Genomic DNA, 22,154 nt, shown 5'->3' with positions numbered 1-22,154 from the left:
GTGCCTTGGTCTGCTGGCTGGTCACTCAGCAGGCCAGCGGTGGCAGTAGTCCCCGCATCCCCCAGCGGGCTTAGTTTAAAGCCCGGTGGAGCAGGTCAGCCAGCCTGTAAAGCACATGTAAAAGTGCTTGGAGCCTACAAGGAGGGATCATATAAATCTGTTTATTTAACTCTAATTATTATATCAACACAGATGGTTCCCAGATATACAATTCCATCCTCAACTCTCTCCTTTGATCAGACTTATTTCTGAGCCCTCTGAAATGTTCTTTTAGACTTCTGCAACCAAATCAAAATCAACATGTCATAAACTTACCATCTCATCTTTATTCCAAGATCCCCCCTCTCCTTCCCACTTTCTAATGTTGTTGGCAATTGTATCGTCTTCCTTTGGCCTCAGGCTCACAGCATTACTGTAGTCCTCTTGCACTGTTCCCCTCCTCTCTAACCCAGATCACTAAAATTCTCCTAATATATACATTCATCTCTGTTTACAGCACAAAAACCATGGTCGAGGTCTTGGTCGCATTAGATTTCAATGGCTGCATTTTCTCTTGTAGCTTCCTGATAGTCCTGTCATCCAAACATCTGCTCTCTCCAAAACGCTGATAACAAGCCTCATCACTTTCTCCCTCCTCCTAGAAGCCTGTCCAATAGTTCTCCCAACTATACAGTTAGTCCAATAAAAGATATCACAAAAAACCCTTTACTTTTATACATCTCCTGAACCATCACAGTTGCAACATTCAAACCCTACTTGATTCTCTGCATAATTCAAGCTCCTTGTTCTAACCTTCAAGAATTTCCATAAGCCTTAACAACTTTCTGCCCTTGTAACTTTTCATTTCTGATGCTTCTGTTTTGCTTAGTGCTCATATGACTAATCCCTCTGTCTTCTCCTCCCATACTCACATGGATATTAAAGCCTGTAAACAAATTGACTGAAATTCAGTTCTGTAGAAAAATACGTTATTTATATTGAAATACTTCACAAAGTTTAATTATATATTTTTTTGTATTTTGATGCAACTTTTCTAAGCAAACTAAAAACTTAACATTGAACCATATATTTTCATTTCATTTTTTTACTGGAAAAGAAAAATCTTAATGAAAAATGTATATGGAAATATTCACTGAAAATATATAGTATTTTTCAACTAGTTCTATTGGGTGTATTCTTTCATGACTGGCACTGCCTATCTGACAGTTTCTGACATGCTATGTCACTTTTATTCTTTCTGAAATGCTTTTATTCAATGAATAACATATTATAGTTTTTTCATAGCCATATCAATAAACAAACATACAATTACATGCAATTAATTAAATCTGAAGTATTTAGTGCACTTATTATCTTCCTCTGTTTCTTATTATTTTCCTCTGTTTCTCTTTTTTAACTTTAGACCAGAGGCGCTCAGCGCCTGGCCTGTGTAATCACTATATCCAGCCTGGAGGGTTCCTCACTGGTCCAAAAACATTAATCGCTGCTCCTCTGCTACCAGTGTTCTGGACCCATGGGGAGCCCTGCAGGTTGGCTAATGTGGCCTTATGCACTACATCAGCCATGCTGGGCTGCATGAAGTGGTGCAGGGCCCAATCTGGTAGCGTGGGGTCCAGCAGAGGCAGTGCAGGGCCCAATTTAGGTGGCACAGGGCCCAATCCAGCCTGAGAACCAGCTCCAAGCTACTCATCCGGCCTGGGAGACCAAAAGATTGAGCACTACTGATTTAAGACTTTGCTCAGCATGTGCTTAACCTTAAATATGGCAGTTCAACTGTTATTCAGTAAAGCAGTTAGCCTGTGCTTGAAGTCAGTGGAATGTATGCCTGCACTTAAATACTTTATGAAATGAGTGTATTAGAACATGTACATGTCATTACGCCAGTACAGGGCTTGGGTAGTGTTGTATGGAGACTTGTTGCACCCACACTGTGCACACCGTCTCCTGAGCTGGAACTTAGTGTGGTGCTGGCTTGGTCTCTGAGAAGAAAGTCTTGGGTTACTCTCCAAACCACACTTAAGTGGACTTTCCTACTTGAGTTCTGAGAAGTTGAACAGCCAGCGTCTATGGCACATCTGAATAGAGCACTAACTAATGCCATATGGGAACAGTGCAGGTGGCCCTTTAGGGCGCCTATACATGAGCGTGGAGACTGCTCCGATGTGCTGGAATTCCTGCATGTTGGAGCAGGCTTGATTTAATTGCTCCTGCTGGAGCATGGTAACTGCCACGTTCCAGCAGCCTCCTGTGTCTCGTGTATCAGCATCTCTGTGCTTAAAAATGGTGGCGGGGATGCTTGAACTAAAGCTCGTTTGAGTTTTAGTTTGAGTACCCCTGCAGCAGTGCTTTAATTAGCATGGCTCTCACCCCTTCCCGGAGCACATGTAAAAGTGCTTGGAGCCTACAAGGAGGAATCATATAAAACTGTTTATCTTGTATCAACTGTGATATGTTGCATGTGCAGAACATTAGCTTGTGTGGATTCATAGATAAATGTATAAATGTGTGCACATCTTCTGTTTGTACAAACCTATAGCTATTCAACATCCACAACTTGCTGAAAAGTGCCAACACACTCTTAATGTATGGGCCTCAGCTGCTGTTTCCCAAAGAAGAAAAAGAACATTTTTTTTTATTACCAGAATTAACTGATTAGTGCTACTAAATCAAAATTTAAGTATGCATGTAACCTTTCAGAGCATAGTATAAATGACAAATATTCAGATGGGAAATATCATCCCTGTTAGAAACTGTAAACAGATGCTGTATGACTCAAATTAATGAAGAGCTTTAAACAATTAATCAAGATGTGTTGTACCTGTGAAATGAAACTGAAATGATATATTAGCATCATTGTTTTCATCTAGATGTTGTGAGGTAAAAAAAAAATTAATGATCTATTTTAATTACCTCTTCCATAGATCTTAGCTTTCAATAAATGTAAATAGTTAATAACTTCAAACTCTGGGCAGCTTCAAAACAAAGTTTGTCTCTATATCATTTAACTACTCTTCCATTCTACTTACATTATGAAACTGTAACTGCTCGTAGAGTGGTTGCTAGCCATAAGCAACTGCTACACAAAGATGCAAGGGCATTTCTAAACTTCTAGTACATATGAAAACATTGTTAGCCTAATCTTTCATATCACAAGAGAAAATATCTCTTGGTCACGATTTTACCTGAATGTTGTACATAGTCAATATCAAAATGATACAATAAAACAGTTATTTCAAAATAGAAACATTACTAAAATAACATTTTGTATGATGAAACTTGCTTAAGCTGGTCAGCTAACTGAGTAGGAAGATGTTTATTATATATTGGATAATAAATTAACCAGCTAAATGCACAGTTTAAAGCATATGCACTACAGCCAGTTGCCAGATATTAATTAGCTTCATCATAACCTTTGAATAAAGTTTGCATTTGAAGTTTTAACATTTCATAGTTTCATAGTTTCTAGGGTCGGAAGGGACCTGAGTAGATCATCTAGTCCGACCCCCTGCCATGGCAGGAAAGAGTACTGGGGTCAAATGACCCCAGCAAGGTGTTCATCTACCCTCCTCTTAAAACCCCCCAGGGTAGGAGCCTGCACCACTTCTCTTGGAAGTTGGTTCCAGATCCTAGCCACCCTGACTGTGAAGTAGCGCCTCTTGATATCCAGCCTAAATCTACCCTCCGCCAGCTTGTGACCGTTATTCCTGGTCACTCCTGGCAGTGCTTGGGGGAACAGGGACTCCCCCAGTGCCTGCTGATCCCCTCTGACTAGTTTATAACAGGCCACTAGATCCCCCCTCAGCCTTTTCTTGTGGAGGCTGAACAGGTTCAGGTCCCGTAGCCTCTCCTCATAGGGCCTGCCCCGCTATCCCCCATTTTTTTTAATGTTTTTTCAAACTACTGCAGAGCTCATGACATTTTCCTTTCTACAACAGCTAAGAAATCTGTTCCTAGTCAAAATGGCATACATTTATTCTTTGTTCCATTATGAAATATTAATGACAGTTTATATCACTTATTAAAAAAGATGACCATTGAAAAAAATACTGAATCAAAGTTTGGGCCAGTAAGGCAGAATGATATGAGATGAAGTTATAATGATGACCTGCAGGAGATCATGAATAACCAAGCATAATATATGCAAACAATTTCCTTAGAGTAAAATCAGAAAAGACAGACCAGCCAAGTATCTCTCCGAAGGCCATTCCTAAGGTGTTTAACCCCACAGCTGACCAAGGAGAAGACTGAGATGTAATACTTGAGACAGAAGCAAAGTGCTCTTCACATGAATTACAAGCAATGAGAGAAATATGTCCTGGACAGAAATAAGTGGGGACAAATTGTGAAAGCAGCCAAGGAATGTTTGGGTGAGTGGAATCAGGGACCAGCAGTTGTCATATTCCTTTGCATGGCACTGTGCAAGTCAGCAGAAAGCAAGCATCCCCCAAGAGCTTAAAGAATAAATCAGATATAGTGAAAAAGCTTTGTGACTAGTAAGAAAGGATCAGGCTGGACTGTTGCAGTGTAGCTGAGTAAGCGAGGACTTTTCCCTTGTGTCTGCTATCTTGTGCTTCCTTAGAAAATAAGTTTTCATTAAAAAATGTATTCCTAAGCTTTATATGATTTCAAAGCTTCTAAATGATGTTCAGACAGTGAACTAAATGTTGCCTATGCAGCAATATCTGCCTGAGGCTGCAGACAATCTCAAACAATAAGAGAAATGTAAAGTGATTTCTTTCATATCAACGATATTTGTCTCTGATTTAACAATGCTATTAACTATTTAACTTCTGGTTTTATTTTAGATTTATAATTAGGCAAAGTTAGGGTTGTGACCACATGGAAAAGGAAATGATAAAATGAAGGAAACAGAAAAGGATAAGGTGAGAGAAGTGACCAAATCAGAAGGATGGACATAGAGTAAGTGCAAGATATAAGGCAAAGCAGAGCTGTGCAGCTCTTTGAAAGTGAAGCAGAATCATGGATAATGCACCAGGAAAGAAAAGTATTTGGCTGCCAAATTTTAGATTGACTGGAAAAGAAAAATATGAGAAGGAAGGCTGAAAGAGAGACTAAAGTAGTTGACATTTTGGAAGCGGAGGATATTAAAGACAGCACAAAGGAATCTTAAAGAGTTACTAATGGCCAGAAGAAAAACGATAATACTGACATTCAGATTGGGTGATGGAAGGAAATATGATGGGTTAAAAGGAAAATAAGTAGCTCAACTTTTGACATGGTTAAGTTGAACAAACAGAGGGACTTCCAAGAGGACATCCCTATAAAAGTCTTGATTTACCTGAATCCCGATATCGGTGATCTTCTTACATTCTGACACAGAAAGTTCCTTCATTCTTCCACTGTTGCCAAGGGCTCCCAAGCCCTAAAAATATTCCATATAAATTTCAGCTTAAATTCATACACACATTTCTATAATACTGTAGTCTTTAAAGCTATGACAGTGACGATAACACACTTGGACTAGATGAATATGCTTAGATTAGAATTAAAAGTGATTCAGCATATGCTTCCACCTAGGCAGCATCCCACCTAACCCTTGTGCACCTGGCCAAGGAAGTAAATTCAAATTGAACTTGTTAGGAATTTAGGATCACCATAGGGTCAGTGGAGATACTAACACAAGTCAGGTCTGTGATTCATATTTACATGCCAAGTCTCTCTTTATAGACATAGGGGATACTGCACCTCCCAAGGGCAATCCACAGAGCTCACTGAGCAAGTAGCTCATAACAGGCAAGCAGGAAATGGGAGAGTGCCCAAGAACAGCATCCTTGAATCTCAAACACACGAGACCCCCAAACATACTGGAGCTACATGAAGCAGTGTCCTCTGTCTGAAGAAGTTCTATTCAGGGGTCCTATGTAAACGCACGTTTGCTCTATCTACTGAAATTCTGCTCAGGCCACGTGTAGATGAAATGAGGGGCATGTGTGCATGACACTGTAAAGCAGGTGAAATGCTTTTGTATCACTTTAATGGTGTTGGTGTTTGCACACATTGGCAGCAAATTGCACCGTAATTCCAGCTGCTGTAGCAAATTCGGTGGCATAATGTGCCTTAAATGACTTAGGGCACAGCAAACTAAAACTCCTCTGAGGAGTTTTAGTTTGCTGCCCTACAGCCACGGAGTGAAGCACCAGGGTCCGTGCAGCTCAGGGGCTCTGCAGAAAGCCCGTGCAGGCAGCCTGGCAGCAGCCCGGGAAGGCAGGCTCTGTCCAAGAAAAGAAAAAAGTGGTGAGCCAGCTTTTTTTCCCCCTTGAACCTGCCTTGCTGCCTGAGCTGTGCAGGGGCCTAGTGCTTCCCTCCGCAGCTACAGTACCTCCTGAGACTGCCTGAGCTGGGTGCCTGTGGGAGGGTGCTGCCTGGGGGGGCGCTATTGCCTCAGAGGGGAGCACCAGCCCCCCCGCCCAGGGACCACTCCACCTGCTGGCAGCTTGTCCTCCCCTCCCCGCCACCAGAGGCAGGTAAATGCATGGATGTGCACACAACATGGGGGGGGGGGGTTTACTTGGCCCTAAATTAAATTCAATTTAGGACTCCTGTTTTGTCTACACACACCCTCAGGCTCCAACCAGCAGCTAAGACCTGGAATTCACATCACCTCCCACTCCTGTTCCTTCCTCCAAACAAATCCTCCTTACCTCACCTTGCCCTCAGCATATTGCCTCTCCAGCAAAAGAATGAAGCAATGTGACATAGATCAGTCTCTGTATGCTGCGGTCACCACAGACACAAAGATAACAGGCAAAGAACACTGAGCAACTGGGGGGGGCGGGAGAAGCTCTACCCATCACTGTGTCTGCTAGCTGCACAGACCACAGGTCACTCCTGCAAGATACTCATTCAGAACCAGAGGGCTCTGGGGTCAGAACTACCTTGTAGAGACTTATGTGGGGTCTGGTCTGCATATGGCAACTGTGCCATTTTGGGGTGGGCATATGCTGCGTGGAGAGAGGTGAAGGTCAGAGAAAGCTTACCAAGTAGCCTGCTATTAGAACACTTGACATAGCAGAACTGGCTGCAAAGACCAGACTGGGAGCAGAAGTAGGCACATGAACGACTGGTGCCTCCCAAGACTGGGGGGGCACCATTTGTAGGCGGCAGTTGGGACTGCCCACAAATGCTGGCGTTGCCAGTGCAGGGTGGGGAGGACAGCAAGCAGCAAGTGGGGACAATGGCCACAGCAGCAGCGAGGGTGGAGGGGGTTGGGTGGCAAGTGGCGACCGCCCGCAGAAGCTGGCAGCAGCTTCAGTGGTGGCCAGTCTCGGGGGGGCATGTGCCCCCCCATGCCCTCCTTAAGCATCGCCTATGAATAGGCACAATGGCACAACCCTGTGTTGTGACAACATCTGTAATCTCTGTGTGCACTGCACACACCATAATGTTTACTGTTGGCTAATGTACACAGGACCTTATCTTCTAGGCTTCTTTATATACGCAAGGGTGCTATCCACTAAGCCAACGAACCTCCAGGAACAGTACCACATGATGGAATTCATAGAATATTAGGGTTGAAAGGGACCTCAGGAGGTCATTTAGTCCAACCCCCTGCTCAAAGCAGGACCATCCCCCAACTAGATTATCTCAGCTAAGAATTCTCATATAATTTTCCACAGCAGTGGCTCTCAACCTTTTTTGTACCAGGACCCATTCATGAGCATCGATGGCCAGTCCCAGCCCAGTAAATAGTTTAAGTAGAAAATGGCCCCCTGGCCCTGCTGGTGCCTCTCACTCCTGACTTATTGCCCCTAGCCCTCCAGTGTGTGGGGCGGGCGGGGGCCCAAGCAGCCCCTCGCAGGCTGGAACTACCAGCCTGCAAGGGAAAACCCATGTTTTTTCTCCTTTGAAGGAGAATCCATTTTTAAAGTTTGTTCACAACCCTTTCATATATTCTTGTGACCCAGTTTTGAGTCATGACCCGCAGATTGAGAAATGCTGCTCCACAGGATGAATCACCATAAGGATGTGAGCACCATGCATGCTCCTTAATCACTCATATTTGTTCTCCTTGGTCAGTAGTTGTTGAAACACAAAGCCTTTGTTGCAAACTGGACATGGACCTTGCTCTCTGACTTTCCTTTTCCCTTTTTACCCATGATTTCCCTCCCCAATCCCTAGTCCTGTGGCACCCCACCCACACACACTCCAAAAAGCCTCTTCAAAAGCTATCTAGTTCCCTCCCCACTCTAACCCCTGGGTCCTAAACCTGACCCTCCAGCTCTGTAAAGTCCCCTCTTAAATCCTGGTCCACTAATCTACTCCCAATCACTATGCAGCTTATTTGTCCACCCTACAGTTTCTAATCTTCCTAAGACACCCCTCCACCTGCAGTTGCCTCTTTCTCTGTGTCTTACACATAGAACACTTGACATTTGCCTTACACTAAGCTGATGCTCCACGTGCCTTTTATGGTGGTTGTTTGCATCCCTTTCTATCTGTTAGTAGCTTGGGTGAACTGCAGAGGCTGCTCCGAAGCATTAGGTATGTTTTCTTGCCAAATGGCTGGGGCCTGTCTAGACACTTGAGTAGAGTTTGGGTGCCTCCCATGCTCAAACTTTGAATAATCAGGAAACTGGGGCAGGAGTGAGACTTGAAAGTGCCTACACTACAGGTCAGTTCTGAGCAGGCACACAAGGCTGAATCTAACTGCTTACGGACACGTGCAGTCCAAAATGGAGGTGCATAATATGTTTAGGCATCTAACAAGTTTTGGAGCTGTTGGCATATATCACTCTTTGCTACTCAGGCAACTAATGTACCTACATACCCTTTATGCATCTGCTGAACTAATCTGAATCCTGGCCTTATTGCAAATGATATCTCCCATCTGAAGACTGCCACTCCTTGTGAAGTCATTAAATAATTTACTTAAATAAGACTCTATGAACTATTACCTACATTTTACAAAAGAAAATGTTATATGGGGGGTTGAGCTAAATTAGTTGCCCAAAGTCACACAGAAAATTTATAACAGGATGAAGAACATAGCCCGAGTCTCTTTCCTTTGGTCTCTCCTCTCCTCACGAAAATGATTTGCTTTACAAAGCCATGCTCACACATGCATAAAGTAAATATTACATTGCTGGTATTCTCGTCTTCAACACAGCTCAAACTAATTTTCATTATACATCAACTTTTTACATTAAAATTTCCAAGTGTTCATTATGGAGCCTTCTTCATGTGATCTATATTTCTTATCTCTACCAGCCAGATTTGGAAAGTAAAAAATGTGTACTTTTTGTACAGATCTCTTCATTCCAGCCAAGTTATATAAAAACTGCTGTGAGGTCTTTGTAGAAATAATTTGTTTAACACAAGTAAACAATGAACGTATTCATATAAGAGAGAAAAGAAAGTGGAAGAAGCAGAGCTGTATGAATATATTCTCTGCCAGCAAGCAAATCAGCATTTCCATCCAGTAGAATGTTCTACAGATTTCCTTCAAGAATCCATATTCAAAATTCCAATTAAAAAAGCAACTTACAAACAAATCTGCATTCAAGTTCTTGTTTTAATTAGGCCAAAAATTAAGAGCCAAACAGCTGCTGTTAGGCACAAGCTCATGTTGGAAGTGGTGTCGAGTCACACTATCCTGGAAGGAGTGGAGGGATTATGCTAGCTGGAAACAGCCTGTGTTAAAGATAATAACAAGACTGCAACTTTGGCAATTCCTTTGGTTAAGAGCACAAGAAGCCTGGAAGATTCCTTGGGCTTTCTATTGTTTTTATTGTGGATAACTGGACCAGCCACAACCTAGCTCTAACTTTCAAGCCCTCAAAATAATTAGATTTTTGTTTTTTAATTTACACTGCTGCCAATACCAGCATCTACACATCACTAAAACTTAACCAAACTACAAAGTAAGCCTCCTGAAAACAAATTGGTCATCTTCTTCCATAGGAATGTTGTGTTAATAGTTTGGTTGGCAAAGTATCCATTGTCTTTCACAACAGTCATGCTGAACAAATGGGAAACATGAGACAGAAATAACAATGTGTAAATATGCTCTGGACGCCAGATGTAGACAGTATAATGATAATGTTGGGAGAAAGAGGATAACATGTATGTGCCAGTTTTGGAAATATAGGCAGCTGAATATAAGTACCAATAAAAAAAAAATCAAATCCTAAATCCCAATTTCTTCTGGAAAATATAAAATGGAATTTTCTCCAGTGGATACACATATATTGGCATCTCTTACAAGAAACTTGCAAGAGATTCAGGTTTCCCATTTTCATTTAGTTCAGACAAGCAGATAAACATATACGTAGGTCCCAAGTGAGATCTATGCTTAGAATTAAGGCATGTTTTAAGTGTTCAATTGAAAAATCAAGGGCTTAAGCACATGCAAAAAGCCATCTTGAACTTCATAAAACCAAAATTACATTGATTGTTTCACATAAAAGATGTAATAAAAGTGACACTTGCCACTCCAGACTATTGCTAGAGAGTAGAAGCAATAGTTCCTATTTGCCTGCATCTTCATTCAAAAAGAAGTGTAGGTCTTCACTGTATTGGCCTAGGGAACTCTATGCACAAGTTCTGCTAATACCTTGCCATAGTGTGACCATCCATCCTTAATTGGATGGGACAGTCCCAAAATGTAAAGATCAAGTCCAAGTCTCTTGCAGGGCTCTATCCTGGCTTCAGCCCTAATGTCATAGAGTGCCTCCCAGGCACGGTCCTCATGTGGCTTCTGACCTCCCCTGTAGGCAAACTCAAACTTCTGGTCAGAAACAGAAACACAAGCCAACTACTTCACACTGAAATACTTAAAGCCCACTCAGAGTCCCTATCCCATAACCACCCCCACTTCCCCTCTTAGCCATCTCCTTCTAGCTTTCTAGGGTACCTTGGATGCCTGTGGGCTGATTTCCAACAGCCTTATATCCCTGGAGGTCCTCTCTTTGCAGAGGTCGGGGCCAGCCTGCCCTGTCTGTAATTGATCCAGGAGTTTCTGCTTAGCTCATTACCCAGCCTATTGTGATCTGCTGTGGTTTGCCCAGCTCACCTTTAGCTACCTGCCTGCTTAGAGTACTACCCTATAGATTATTGCAGGGGCACCTTACCACAGACAGCTGCCAGAAGCTCTATAACTCTTCTTTATCTACCCGCAGGTTGCTTGCTTCTCTGCAGCTGGCCCTTGGTTAGCTACTTGCACCAGGCTGCAAACCTTGCCTGCTGCACTTTTCTTTTTCAAATACCATGGTTCCTTGACCCCTGTTATAGTGGGGTGGGACTTACAAACAACTGTTTGGCCCAGCTGTTTGTCAGTCCAAGCTCCTGCAGCACAACAGAGTCTTCAACAGCTGGCAAAACTTGAAAGAAGTGCCAAAATCAATAGAAATTTCTAAAAATCAGGCTACTAATTACAATTAAATTTAAAATTTCAGCTTGATGTTTTGCCTTTAAGAAATCTGAAGAAAGTTATAATATTTTGTCTTCAATTATTAGGCAAGTTTTATACTATAAATTACATTGTTTAACCTTACTGATAATAGCACTATTAGAGAATCACTATTAATAATATTAATCTGTGTAGAAATGGTCTCTATTTTGCTATCTGTATAATATTCCAGAAAATAAGTTTATTAGCATATCTTGAATTTGAATAGTCATTATTATTTATCTCATCAATTATCTAAACGTGGGTTTGACAGGAGCCAGGTGATTTCAGTGGTGTATCAGCAGTAGCGGGCTTTGCCTGCACCTACACTGGGACCAGCCAGCTGGGAGCTGTGCCCACATGACAGCTGCTTCTCCCAGCCACAGTGTGGGTGCAGCCCAGGTATCTGCAAGCTGTGTCTGTGATACAGCTGCCTCTCCCTGCCCCCAGATTCCAGCTGTGCCCATGCCACAGCTTTAGGTAGGGGGAGAAAGAAAGGGCGGGGGTAGAGAGAAGTGGTGACAGTACAGACAGTTTGCAAATACCTGGTTATGGCTCAACTCCCCACCAGCTGGCATCTGTGTTCACACTGCAGCCATTGAGTGGGGGGACTGGGAGCAGTATCAGTGGCACAAGTGCATCTTGCAGCTGCCTGGCCCCATCATGGGTGTGGGGAAGTGCCCCTGCCACTAACATGACACTGAAGCCACCCAGCCTGCACTGGACTGGAGCTGGGTTGTTCTCATTTAGGGTATGCCAGCACTACACCTCACATAAACAAGTTTTAGCTCTCACAGGTCACTTTGAACAATGTAGCTGTGGCAGCCCAAAACTTACGTCAGGCTGCAAAGCCCACCTGAGAAACTGAATAAACACTGTTAACAGTACCTTAACTTGCTGGTTTTCTCTTCTTCTTCAGGAATCTCTTGCAGTTGAGGACAAATGGCTTCCATGATAGTCTTATCTTCATGTCCAGAGATGGGTGATGAGGCCTATCTGGGATTGACAAACTCTATTGCAGCTTGGACACATGTTTCTGTGTGGGGCAGGTGGTGCTGGATTCTTGATTTGGGTCACAAAATGCTGTTTCTGTTGCTCCTGCTTTTCCATCTCCTGTTGTTCTTGTGAGGTTTCAAAGTACTGACATCCCTGCAACAGACTCTTCCTCCATTTAGGGTGGTCCTGGGTGACAGTCTCCCATTAGTTGACAGTCTCCCATTAATGTTGCATTTTTTTAAGTGGCCTTGAGGATGTCCCTGAAGCACTCTCTCTGCCCTCCTCTTGAGCATAGGCCTCGGCTGAGCTGGGAGAACAGAACTTGCTTTGGGAGTTTGGAGTCAGGCATCTGAATGACATGGCTGGCCCAACAAAGTTGATCTCAGATTATCATTCCCTCAATTCTCATAGTGTTTGCTTGCAGGAGGATGCTAACAGGGGTGCATCTCTCTTCCCACTACATTTGACAGATCTTCCACAGGCAGTGTTGATGATATTTCTCCAACAACTTTAAATGTCTCCTGTACATTGTCCATTTCTCAGCTCCATACAGCAAGGTGGGGATCAAGACTGCTTGATAAACCATGAGCTTGGTTTCAGAACTGATGTTGTGATCTTCGAACAACCATTTCTTCAGATATCCAAAGGCTGCACTTGCACTTTAGAGGCAATGTTGGATTTCTTTGTCAATGTCAGCTTTCTGTGACAGATGGCTTCCGAGTTACAGGAAATACTCAATGTCCTCCAGAGTCTCACCATGAATCTGGATTACTGGAGATGGGGACTGTTCATCAGGAGCTTGTTAGTGGAGACTTTAGTCTTCTGAATATTAAGTATCAGTCCCATTTTCTTGTATGCCTTGGTAAAGATGTTGACGATTGCCTGAAGGTCTGCTTCTGAGGGAGTGCACACTACAGCAACATCAGCATACTGGAGCTCAATGACTGCGGTAGGGGTGGTCTTGGTTTTGCCTTGGAGTTGACTGAAACTAAACAGCTTACCATCCATTCAGGAGTTTACATTCACTCTGGCTGGAAGCTTGTTGGTAGTCAGATGTAACATTGTCACAAAGAATATTGAGAAGAGTGTTGGGGCAATGGCACAGACTTGCTTAACTCCTATTTTAACCTCAAAGGTTAATGGCTCCATGTTCTCCACCTCCATGTTCTTTGAACTGCCCATCTCCCACTTGCCAGGTCTTGCTCAGTGCAGCTTTACTGATGTTGTGATGCCTAAGTTCTCAGGCCATGATTGCAGTGTGCTGCTCTGGGTGTTCACTATTAGGGTTGTCCATGAGGGCCCTGATGTTCCAGATCCCAAAAATAATGGTGCATCTTCACTGGTATTTTAAAAAAAAAAGTAAAGGTGATTCCACTGGATGCAGTTATCCAGTCAGGAAGAAATACAGAACACTGTATTAGACAGGCACCTTTCTAGTTCCCTCCCCATGTTAGGTGAGCAGAATAAATCCTGGAGAGGGCCGCTCAGTCACACAGTCACACTCCTGTCTCATCCAAGTGCTAGATGACCTTCTTGTATCTGCTGCCTTCATGCTGGTTCATGACTATGAGCTTCCAGACCTCACAATCCTGTTCCTATTGCCATTAACAGTTCCCCAGTGGGTTTGAGGAATGTGCTGGCATGGAAGATGCCTGTGTGACTTCTTTTATTGTGGAGAAGCTGCTGCACAACAGCTTCCACACTGTTCTTGACAGAACAGGACCTTGATCCAATGGCAAAGAGACCAAGACAACTGGGGGTCTCATTCTGCTGCAACCTTCATCTGCCTTCGCAGCTGTTGAGATTCTAACATCTTCTTCCACCTGCTTGGCCATTGAGGACCTGTAGACTACGGCTGGAGGCTGGGCAGGCTTATTATAGAGGCAACCTGTACTCGCCATGTCACAACACCATCAAAGGATATATGTCCTGGCTTTTCAGGAGGGAAACCACTGCCAACTGCTGTCCTCCCCACATCCTGGTGGTGCCACTGCTGCTTGGTCCATGACTGCTTATTCATCAGTTACTCCTGCTTATTTCACAGAAAACATTCCCTGAAGGTCATTCCAGTATCCACCACCTGTGGACGCACTGGGTAGCAATACAGCTCTGCCCCAGAGTTGCTAGTTAAAATTGACTTGGATGTGTCTATGTGAACTGATGTGATAACTTTGACTGCAGTGTAGACATATCCTTCCTGTCACACAAGACATGCCATAGAATTTCATGTAGTAATACCTATACCATACTCAATTGTTTGTGGATAGACTTGAGGACTTTTTGAAAAATATATTTACATTTGATATCTAGTTCAAGTAGCACAATTTCTAATCAAACACAACTTTTATTGTGTAAAAAACAAAGCACAAAACAGCCAGATTTTCAAACTTCTGAGGCCCTGCAACTCCCCATGACTCCAGCTCAAAGTGTGGGTATTCAGCACATTGAAAACTTGCTAATTTCACTCCCTATTTCTTAAAATATTTTGGATCTTTGTACTCAAGTTGCACTACCTCTGTTTCCTTCAGCATTCTGAGGTAAAACCATCTGGATCTGGAGTTCATTAAATTTCTTTTAACATTTCGTCTTCCTCCTCACTAGAAATGTGGTTGGTGCATAATTTGTCACCCACTTTCCTCTGAGAACACAAGGCATATAATTCATTAACCAGCTGTTGCTAGTAACATCTACAGGGGTTTGTGAATAAATTCCCTCTTGTCTCTTACAAGCCTCTCTCTCATCAATTTTCTAACAGACTAAAAATATTGAGCCAGATGATGATTTCAAATCCTTGTAAATCTGGAATAGTACCACCTGAAGCCCAGGGAATTTCTCTGGATATATGCCTATGAAAGTCTAACCAGAATCTAGCCTGTACTTTTTACTGGAACCTGTTTAGCAACTTACTGTTACAATATTATTAAATATTTATGTTGTAGTAGAACAGTGAGGACCTAATCCTATCAAAGCTACTATGTTCAAACACATAGTAAGAGAACATGGGTAAACTGCAGCACAGTTCCTGATGATTTCTGTGTATTTTGAAATTGGACATCCTTGAATGGCATGCAAATAACTTTTTACTGACTGGATGAGTCCTGAATGCTGAACCAATGGTGATTCTTGAGTAAAGATGTGAAGGAGGTAAACAGAGAGGTTTTTATCAATTAGTTCAGAAGTGTTCCATGCCTAAGGCTGGGCGTGGAAGGAAATATTGAAACTGCCATGGGGAAAACACAGTCTTATTTTCTGTTGTTTTTATCTTTGATTTTTAAAAATTGACTAAGAACCTTTTGGTCCAATTTTGCATATACTTTACCTGTTTTTGCATTACATCACTAAACTACATGTACTAGATCATTCACATTAATGTATCTGAAGGGAAGCAGGAAGGGATTTAGAGACAGCCAACAGGAAACACTACACAGAAGAGCATGTTTGAACTCCAATCTTTCTCGGCAATGTATTCACTGGTGATGTCACCACCCATTTCTTGTATAAGAGCTTATTAAAGCAGGAAGTGCTAGACTGGATTCTAGGCCCCACTCAACCTGAGGTGATACATACTCACGTCTCCCACCTCCAAAAGCGCATAGGTGTCTCATCTCCTGTTGAAGCTGGAAGAAAGGAATGCACAGGCCAGAAGGAGACCAAGCAAGAGAAACCATGATTTGCAAGCCACTGATCACAGCAGCCTGCTGAAAGGGAAGATTTCTGGGTCTTGGTTTTTACTCCCAGAACTGTTTATAGATTGCCCATTAGTCAGTAATTGGATAACAAGCAGAAACAATCCTGGGAAAGGATCAGAACCTAGGCTTCAGAATCAGGCTCCATCTGCCTTGTTCTGGCCACATGAATCCCTCCTGCCTACCTAGACAATTCTATGGCCGGTGACCAGGCCCCTGCCCTCAGCAGTGGAAAATATGGGACTGAATTCCCTCCGGCTAGTTATAAATCTTCCACTTCCTATACGTGTGGTTTAACCACCAAAATATTATGAAAAAAAATAGGCACCATCAGCACTACAGCCAACAATATGTCCTCCTCCTCCAACCACATTTTTGAGTGACACTAGCCATGGATGCCATGCTTCATGCTGAACTCAGTGCTGCTGATTTGAGCTACTATATGCACTCAAAACAGATCCACTCCCAAGGACTTAGGCAAACCATGCCACCTACAAAACAATGGGGTTAGGTATCTGGCTTCTCTGATGAGGGGCTTCTGTGCATGCTAAGAAGCCTAGGTATAAACACCTGGAGAACCTTTCAGATCAAAATGGATTGGGATACATTTAGGCACCAAACAATGTTCTACAGTTGCTTGAGTGGGCTTATTTTGGATCATTTTTGTAGTGTGGGACGAAGGTACCAGAGCTGTCAATACTCTGCAAACATGTTAACAAACAAGGCCCCAGCCCAAAGGCATTTCTGAAAAATTGGTGGTGTAAAGCTTCAAAAGATCCTCAGGAAGGATATGAAGTTCATCTTTTTCAAGAACTACATACTTCGCAATACGATTGTGTTTATCTAAATTTTAAAAGAAGAAATGGCAACTGCTTTAGTTAAGGTTGAATGACTATTTACCTCCTAAATTCCTGTATTCTGTTGTTTAATTTTATATCTTTCTAAATTTCCAAAATTTAGGTTGATTTTTTTTTTCTGGATTTGTGGCTGCCCCAAAGCATTTCTGAATATGAAAGGAGGATAGGAAAAAAAAACTTTGTTATAAAAACATGCTTGAAACTTTGCACTACATGTGTTATTTATCAAAATCATTTTGATTTTCAATAAATATGGAAATACTTTCTGAAATGTAAGTTGAAAGGGAAAAGAATCCTCACAAAAACAGTCGGTATATATGCTATATGTTTGTTCATATCCTATCTACAGCACACTATGCCCTAAATATCCTATGGCTGAGATGTCTGAAACATGCTTGTTGCTAGACAGATCTAACAACCTTATATCCTTTTTAATGAGAAACCTAAAAACAAAAATATTATACTATATAGCTTATGTTTCAATTATGTGTGGGTAGAAAACATCCCACTGGATTTCACCTCCCACAGAAGAAAGAAAGGGAAGGAGAAAGAAAGCAGGGATTTACATTTTTTAAATAAAGCAGACATGGTTTAGAAATACTGGAGAAAGGAAATGGACATTAAAAATGACAGAAAAATATGTGGATCGGGTATGTTATTGTTACTGGCATAGTAAAATTAAATAATATAAAAGAAAAATATTTTTAAAATATATGAAAATTGATATAGATAAATAGAAATAGCTTTAAATAGTATTAAACTTCCTGGTGAATACATTCAAGGCTTTCCTTTGCTACCGACTTAGTTTTTTTGCCTTACCAATTTGAAAATCAATTCTGCAAACCTTTATTTCTGCACTTACCCTCTCCCTAAAGTCTATGGTTCTATTCAAATGAATAGAAACTATGAGGTAGATTCACAAAGGGTTTTAAGAAGGCTAATAGACATGTTTGGTGACTAAATTTATACTTCAGAGTAAAAAATATCCCACTGAAATGCTGCCTAACTCTGGAGGTCCATAAGCATCACATTTATACAATATTAAAGTTCCACCAATGCCTAGAATTCTGCTACCAAGCAATTTAGCCTTGAATGTATTGTGTAGTTCAGTGCCTACCTCTGTCAGGATCCAAAATTAGACATTCCTTTGTGAGACAATGTCAAAGAACATGAAACAGACTGGGCTTTACAAAAACATGTGTGGGGAGGGTGACGTTCTTTTTATTCAATAGCTTGCTGCCCAGGGCACCCATGGTAGACAATGGAGAACCTGAGTTGAATTCCCCACAGTGCTGCACTTCCACAGAGGTTACCCAAACCCCCAAGCATACATGTCTCAAGTAGGCCAGACACGGGTGGAGCATGCTCATCCTCATTTTCACTAGGTCTCACTACTGCACTATTAAAGACAAGCCCTATAGGGGCAGATGTCACACACAAACAGGGTTAAGTGATCAGAAACCATTTTAAATCTGTAACAGAATAGAAGTTTGGTGCACATGCGCCAGTTTAAAAATAGCCTACACTGGTTTCAGATAGATCTGATTTTAGATTTATATACTAGGCCTCCTTTAGCCTGGATGAACATAGCATCAAACTTAACTGATTTAGGTTAAACTGGTTTATTGCACCTCTGGTCCCCCTACACCTGTGGGGGTGAGGCTAAGCTGGTGCCGGACCACGCTAACGGGTGGAAGGGTGTAATCCCCCCTCTGAACCAGCACTCAGGGGACCTCTCCAGGGTGAAAGGAACTCCTGCTGAGTTGCAGGTATCTCCCTCACATGGGCCTAAGGCTGGAGTGACTGCCCCCTCCCTCCCCGCAGGGGGCAGACAGCGGGGGACTGGAGGCAGGGCATGTGCTGGGCAGCCAATCAGAAATGGGCCCCACTTGCTGCATTCAGGTGCTCTCAGCAGTGGCAGGCAGGCAGACTGAGAGGCATGCTCTAGTGCCCCCCAGCTTCTGGTCTAGGTGACTGTAGGCTGCCTTTCCGGATACAAAAGTGCATGTCAGTTCACTTAATTATTGGTTCAACTTATGCAGCTTAGGGAAATCTGCAAAGATTGAATCAATTTAGCCTTGGGCTTTTTGACTCTCTGTACTTAGCCCACAAGTCCAAAATGTGGGCACTGAATGGATTCAGGGGTCTAATGGACTTTGTGGCCATTTGCTTTTTGCTACTTAGGCACCTGAATTCTACCCAAGTCCTGTTTAGGCACCTAGGGCACCTATACATGAGCGCAGGGGCTGCTCCGATGCACTGGAATTCCAATACAGTCTGCTGGAGCATGGCAATTACTGCACTCCAGCAGCCTCCTACATCTCTTGTATCAGCATCCCTGCACTTAAAAATAGCGGTGGTGGGAACTTGAACTAAAGCTCATTGAATAGCTCACTGCTATTTTTAAGCGTGGGGACTCTGATACAAGACATGGTGGCACTTTAATTAAAGTGGGTCTCAGAGCCAGTCTAATTAAAGCACTGCCGCCGTATCCCAGAAGCACATGTTAAAGTGCCCCTAGTTTTACTCATCTGTATTTTCCTCTTAGTCCCTTCCAATGTCACAAGGTAAGAATTTTAACCTTGTGCAGAGACAGAGTAGGATTTTTCATTACATTTTTCATTAGCTGTCAACCTGGGTTTCTATGTAAACTGGGCCTTGTTAGGTATACTTCTAAGATGCCTGTAAGTTTCTTCATAAGGGCAATAAATGCAGTATTATTTCTTGATATGATACTAATGTTCTTCAGAAACAGGAGCCTAAAAATTAAACTGCTAAAACGATACAGAAGGCAACAGAAACTGTTAGGTTTCCAACAATTTTGAAAGCCATGAAGGTACTTAAATATGGACTTAGGAATCTGACATTCAGATTTCATTCATAATGAAATAATGGCCTAGTAGTCCTATCAAAATATTAAAGAGAGTTCACCCACTTTTTGACCAGGTCTAGTTATACCTCAACTATCTAAGAGTGTATGCCTCCATTGTGTCTTCTTTGCATCCTAATTCAGGTAAGCATGATGCACTGCTAGTACAGATTTCCCTCACCAACTACAGTTTTGCCAACCACGGTTTTGAGTATCCACAGTTAATATTCTGTATGTTATTTTGGCTACCATGGTATACAGTTTTGAGTAACCACAGTTTTCCGTGGCTGCGCATCAGCCCACCAACCCCCCAACCCCCTAACCCTGTTCATGTCTCTCCTCCCCCACCCACAGCCCCTGCTCCCCCAGCTGGAGGTGGCCCCCAACCCTGCCAGATGTGCACACAGTGGCAGGGAGCTGCCCTACCTGAGGTGGCAGGGAACAGCAGGTCCACTTGCCACTGTTTCTTGTTGCCCTGCTTCTCTCCCCCACAACCAGGCACGGCAGGAAGTCAGGTAGGGATCTCTTCGTCTGCCGCCACTCATCCTGGTGAGGTGCCTCCTGTGCCTGCTCCTGGTTTGAGGGGCACAGCCCTCAGTGCAGCCCTGCATGCAGGAAGCACATCACCAGGGCAATACAGGGCAAGCAGCGGTGGGTAAGGAGATCCCCATGTGACTTCTCTGCTACCTGCCACATCAGGTCATGGGGGACGAAAGCAGGGCAGCAAGGAACAGCAGGCCCGCTTGCCACTGTGCCCTGCTGCCCTGCACAGTGGTGTGCAGACCTCCATTCATGGTGAATAGAGCCCTGGCCAGGCCAAGTCATGGGACAATCTGAGCCTGGCGACTTGTCCGGGGTGCGGATGAGAGGTTCCTGCTACCACCAGGCTCAGATTGTCCCACAGCTCAGTCCAGCCAGGGCCCCATTTGCAGGCTGCTGACCGGCTATGACGGCCAGAACCAGAGGGATTAATAAGCAATAAATTCTTAGAGGCTTTTGGTATTTTGCCTAAACAGGTAATATTAGCTAATATAAAGCTTGTAAGTTTGTAACCCGCAAATGAAACTTGTCTGTTATAAGTTTAAACAAAATGATAAATTAACTGTTCGTGGAACTGACTGGGCCCCATAGGCAAAGCTGTAGCTGCAAGATTAGCTGACATAATGGTTTTTTTGCTCAGGGTTCAACCTTGACAATAAAAACTGGATCTAACTGCCTGGCACACCCGACACATTCCAGAAAAGCACATCCCAAGAAAGCATATTCAGCAAAACCTAAAAGGGTTAGGCGGAGCAATGTCAATTTCAAACCTAAAGGTGCTGCATTGTAATTTGCTTACTGGATAAAGCTGGGTCTTACCTTTTTCTGATAATTTTTAACACCTTTCAATCCCATAGGGTAACAGCTATAGGGCAAGATTGTGAGTGGCTCTAAAGCCAACAGATTAGCATAAGACTAAAATAAAAAAGCACGTGCATCAGGTGACCAGCAGGAAGGAGGGAACAGAACGGTCATTTTCTGTTCTAAACCTGGACTCCAGACCCCCGTGTGAGTGAGGATTGGATCCTGATCAAGGGACCTTCCCCGGTAAGCCCTCCGACAGCATTGATCAGGGATGCCTGATTTTGCTGGAATCACTTCACGTGTACCTGGTATCGAGGGACTCTCTGTAAGTTGCCACCCCACGTCTGTCTGTTGTTTTGAATAGCCCAGTGTCTGATACCCTCGCAGTGCCCAGTTGGCCTGCTACAGAATTGATCCATCTATATGTTGTTATTATCTCTTATTACTTACTATTAGCTCTTTAATACTGCATTATCTGCTTATCACATTTATCTTTCTGTTAACTGTTGTGTGTGTAAGCTATAATAAATTTGCCTTTACTTCACTCCCAACTTTGCCTTCTCAATCCAAAACTGAACCAAACAGCCCAGTGGCAGATACCCTTGCAGTGCCCAGTTGGCCTGTAATAGAATTGATACACTCACAGTGCCCATCTGGCCTGTGACACCAGCCAATCATACACCACCAAAGGCAGGCACAAAACATCCCCACCCTGCCATTCAGATGGGTGGAGACAGAGATCAGTTCAGTGTGCTGTGTGGGGCCAGCTGGTGCATCCCTCTTCTCCCCTTTCCTTCCCCCTCTCTGTCCTCTGGGTAAGAAGCCAATGCACCGGAAGAGATGCTGCCACCTCACCCTGGGCACGCTTCATCCCCACCCACCAGTGCATAACCCGTATAACCTAAGCTTCAAGCATCAAGGACAACAAAAAGTCCTTTTTCAGATAGGTGGGGAGCCGGAGGAAAAGCAAGGGCAATGTTGGACCCCTGCTAAAC

The 22,154-nt window shown here is 43.1% G+C and overlaps 1 protein-coding gene across 1 annotated transcript in view; it reads right to left on the bottom strand.

Annotated features, from left to right (window-relative positions):
• Positions 1-22,154, bottom strand: part of FBXL13 (F-box and leucine rich repeat protein 13) — a gene marked incomplete at its 5' end in the record, with an annotated part of 190,279 nt that overhangs the window by 19,741 nt on the left and 148,384 nt on the right. Inside the window, one exon of the mRNA XM_019543969.1 lies at positions 5,300-5,383. Within this exon, the coding sequence (XP_019399514.1) occupies positions 5,300-5,383 (84 nt within the window). The remainder of the gene's footprint in view (positions 1-5,299; positions 5,384-22,154) is intronic.

The sequence above is a fragment of the Crocodylus porosus genome, unplaced genomic scaffold (genome assembly GCF_001723895.1).
Source record: "Crocodylus porosus isolate Cpor-Errol unplaced genomic scaffold, CroPor_comp1, whole genome shotgun sequence".
NCBI lineage: Eukaryota > Metazoa > Chordata > Crocodylia > Crocodylidae > Crocodylus > Crocodylus porosus.
This window is presented reverse-complemented; position numbering and strand designations above follow the sequence as displayed.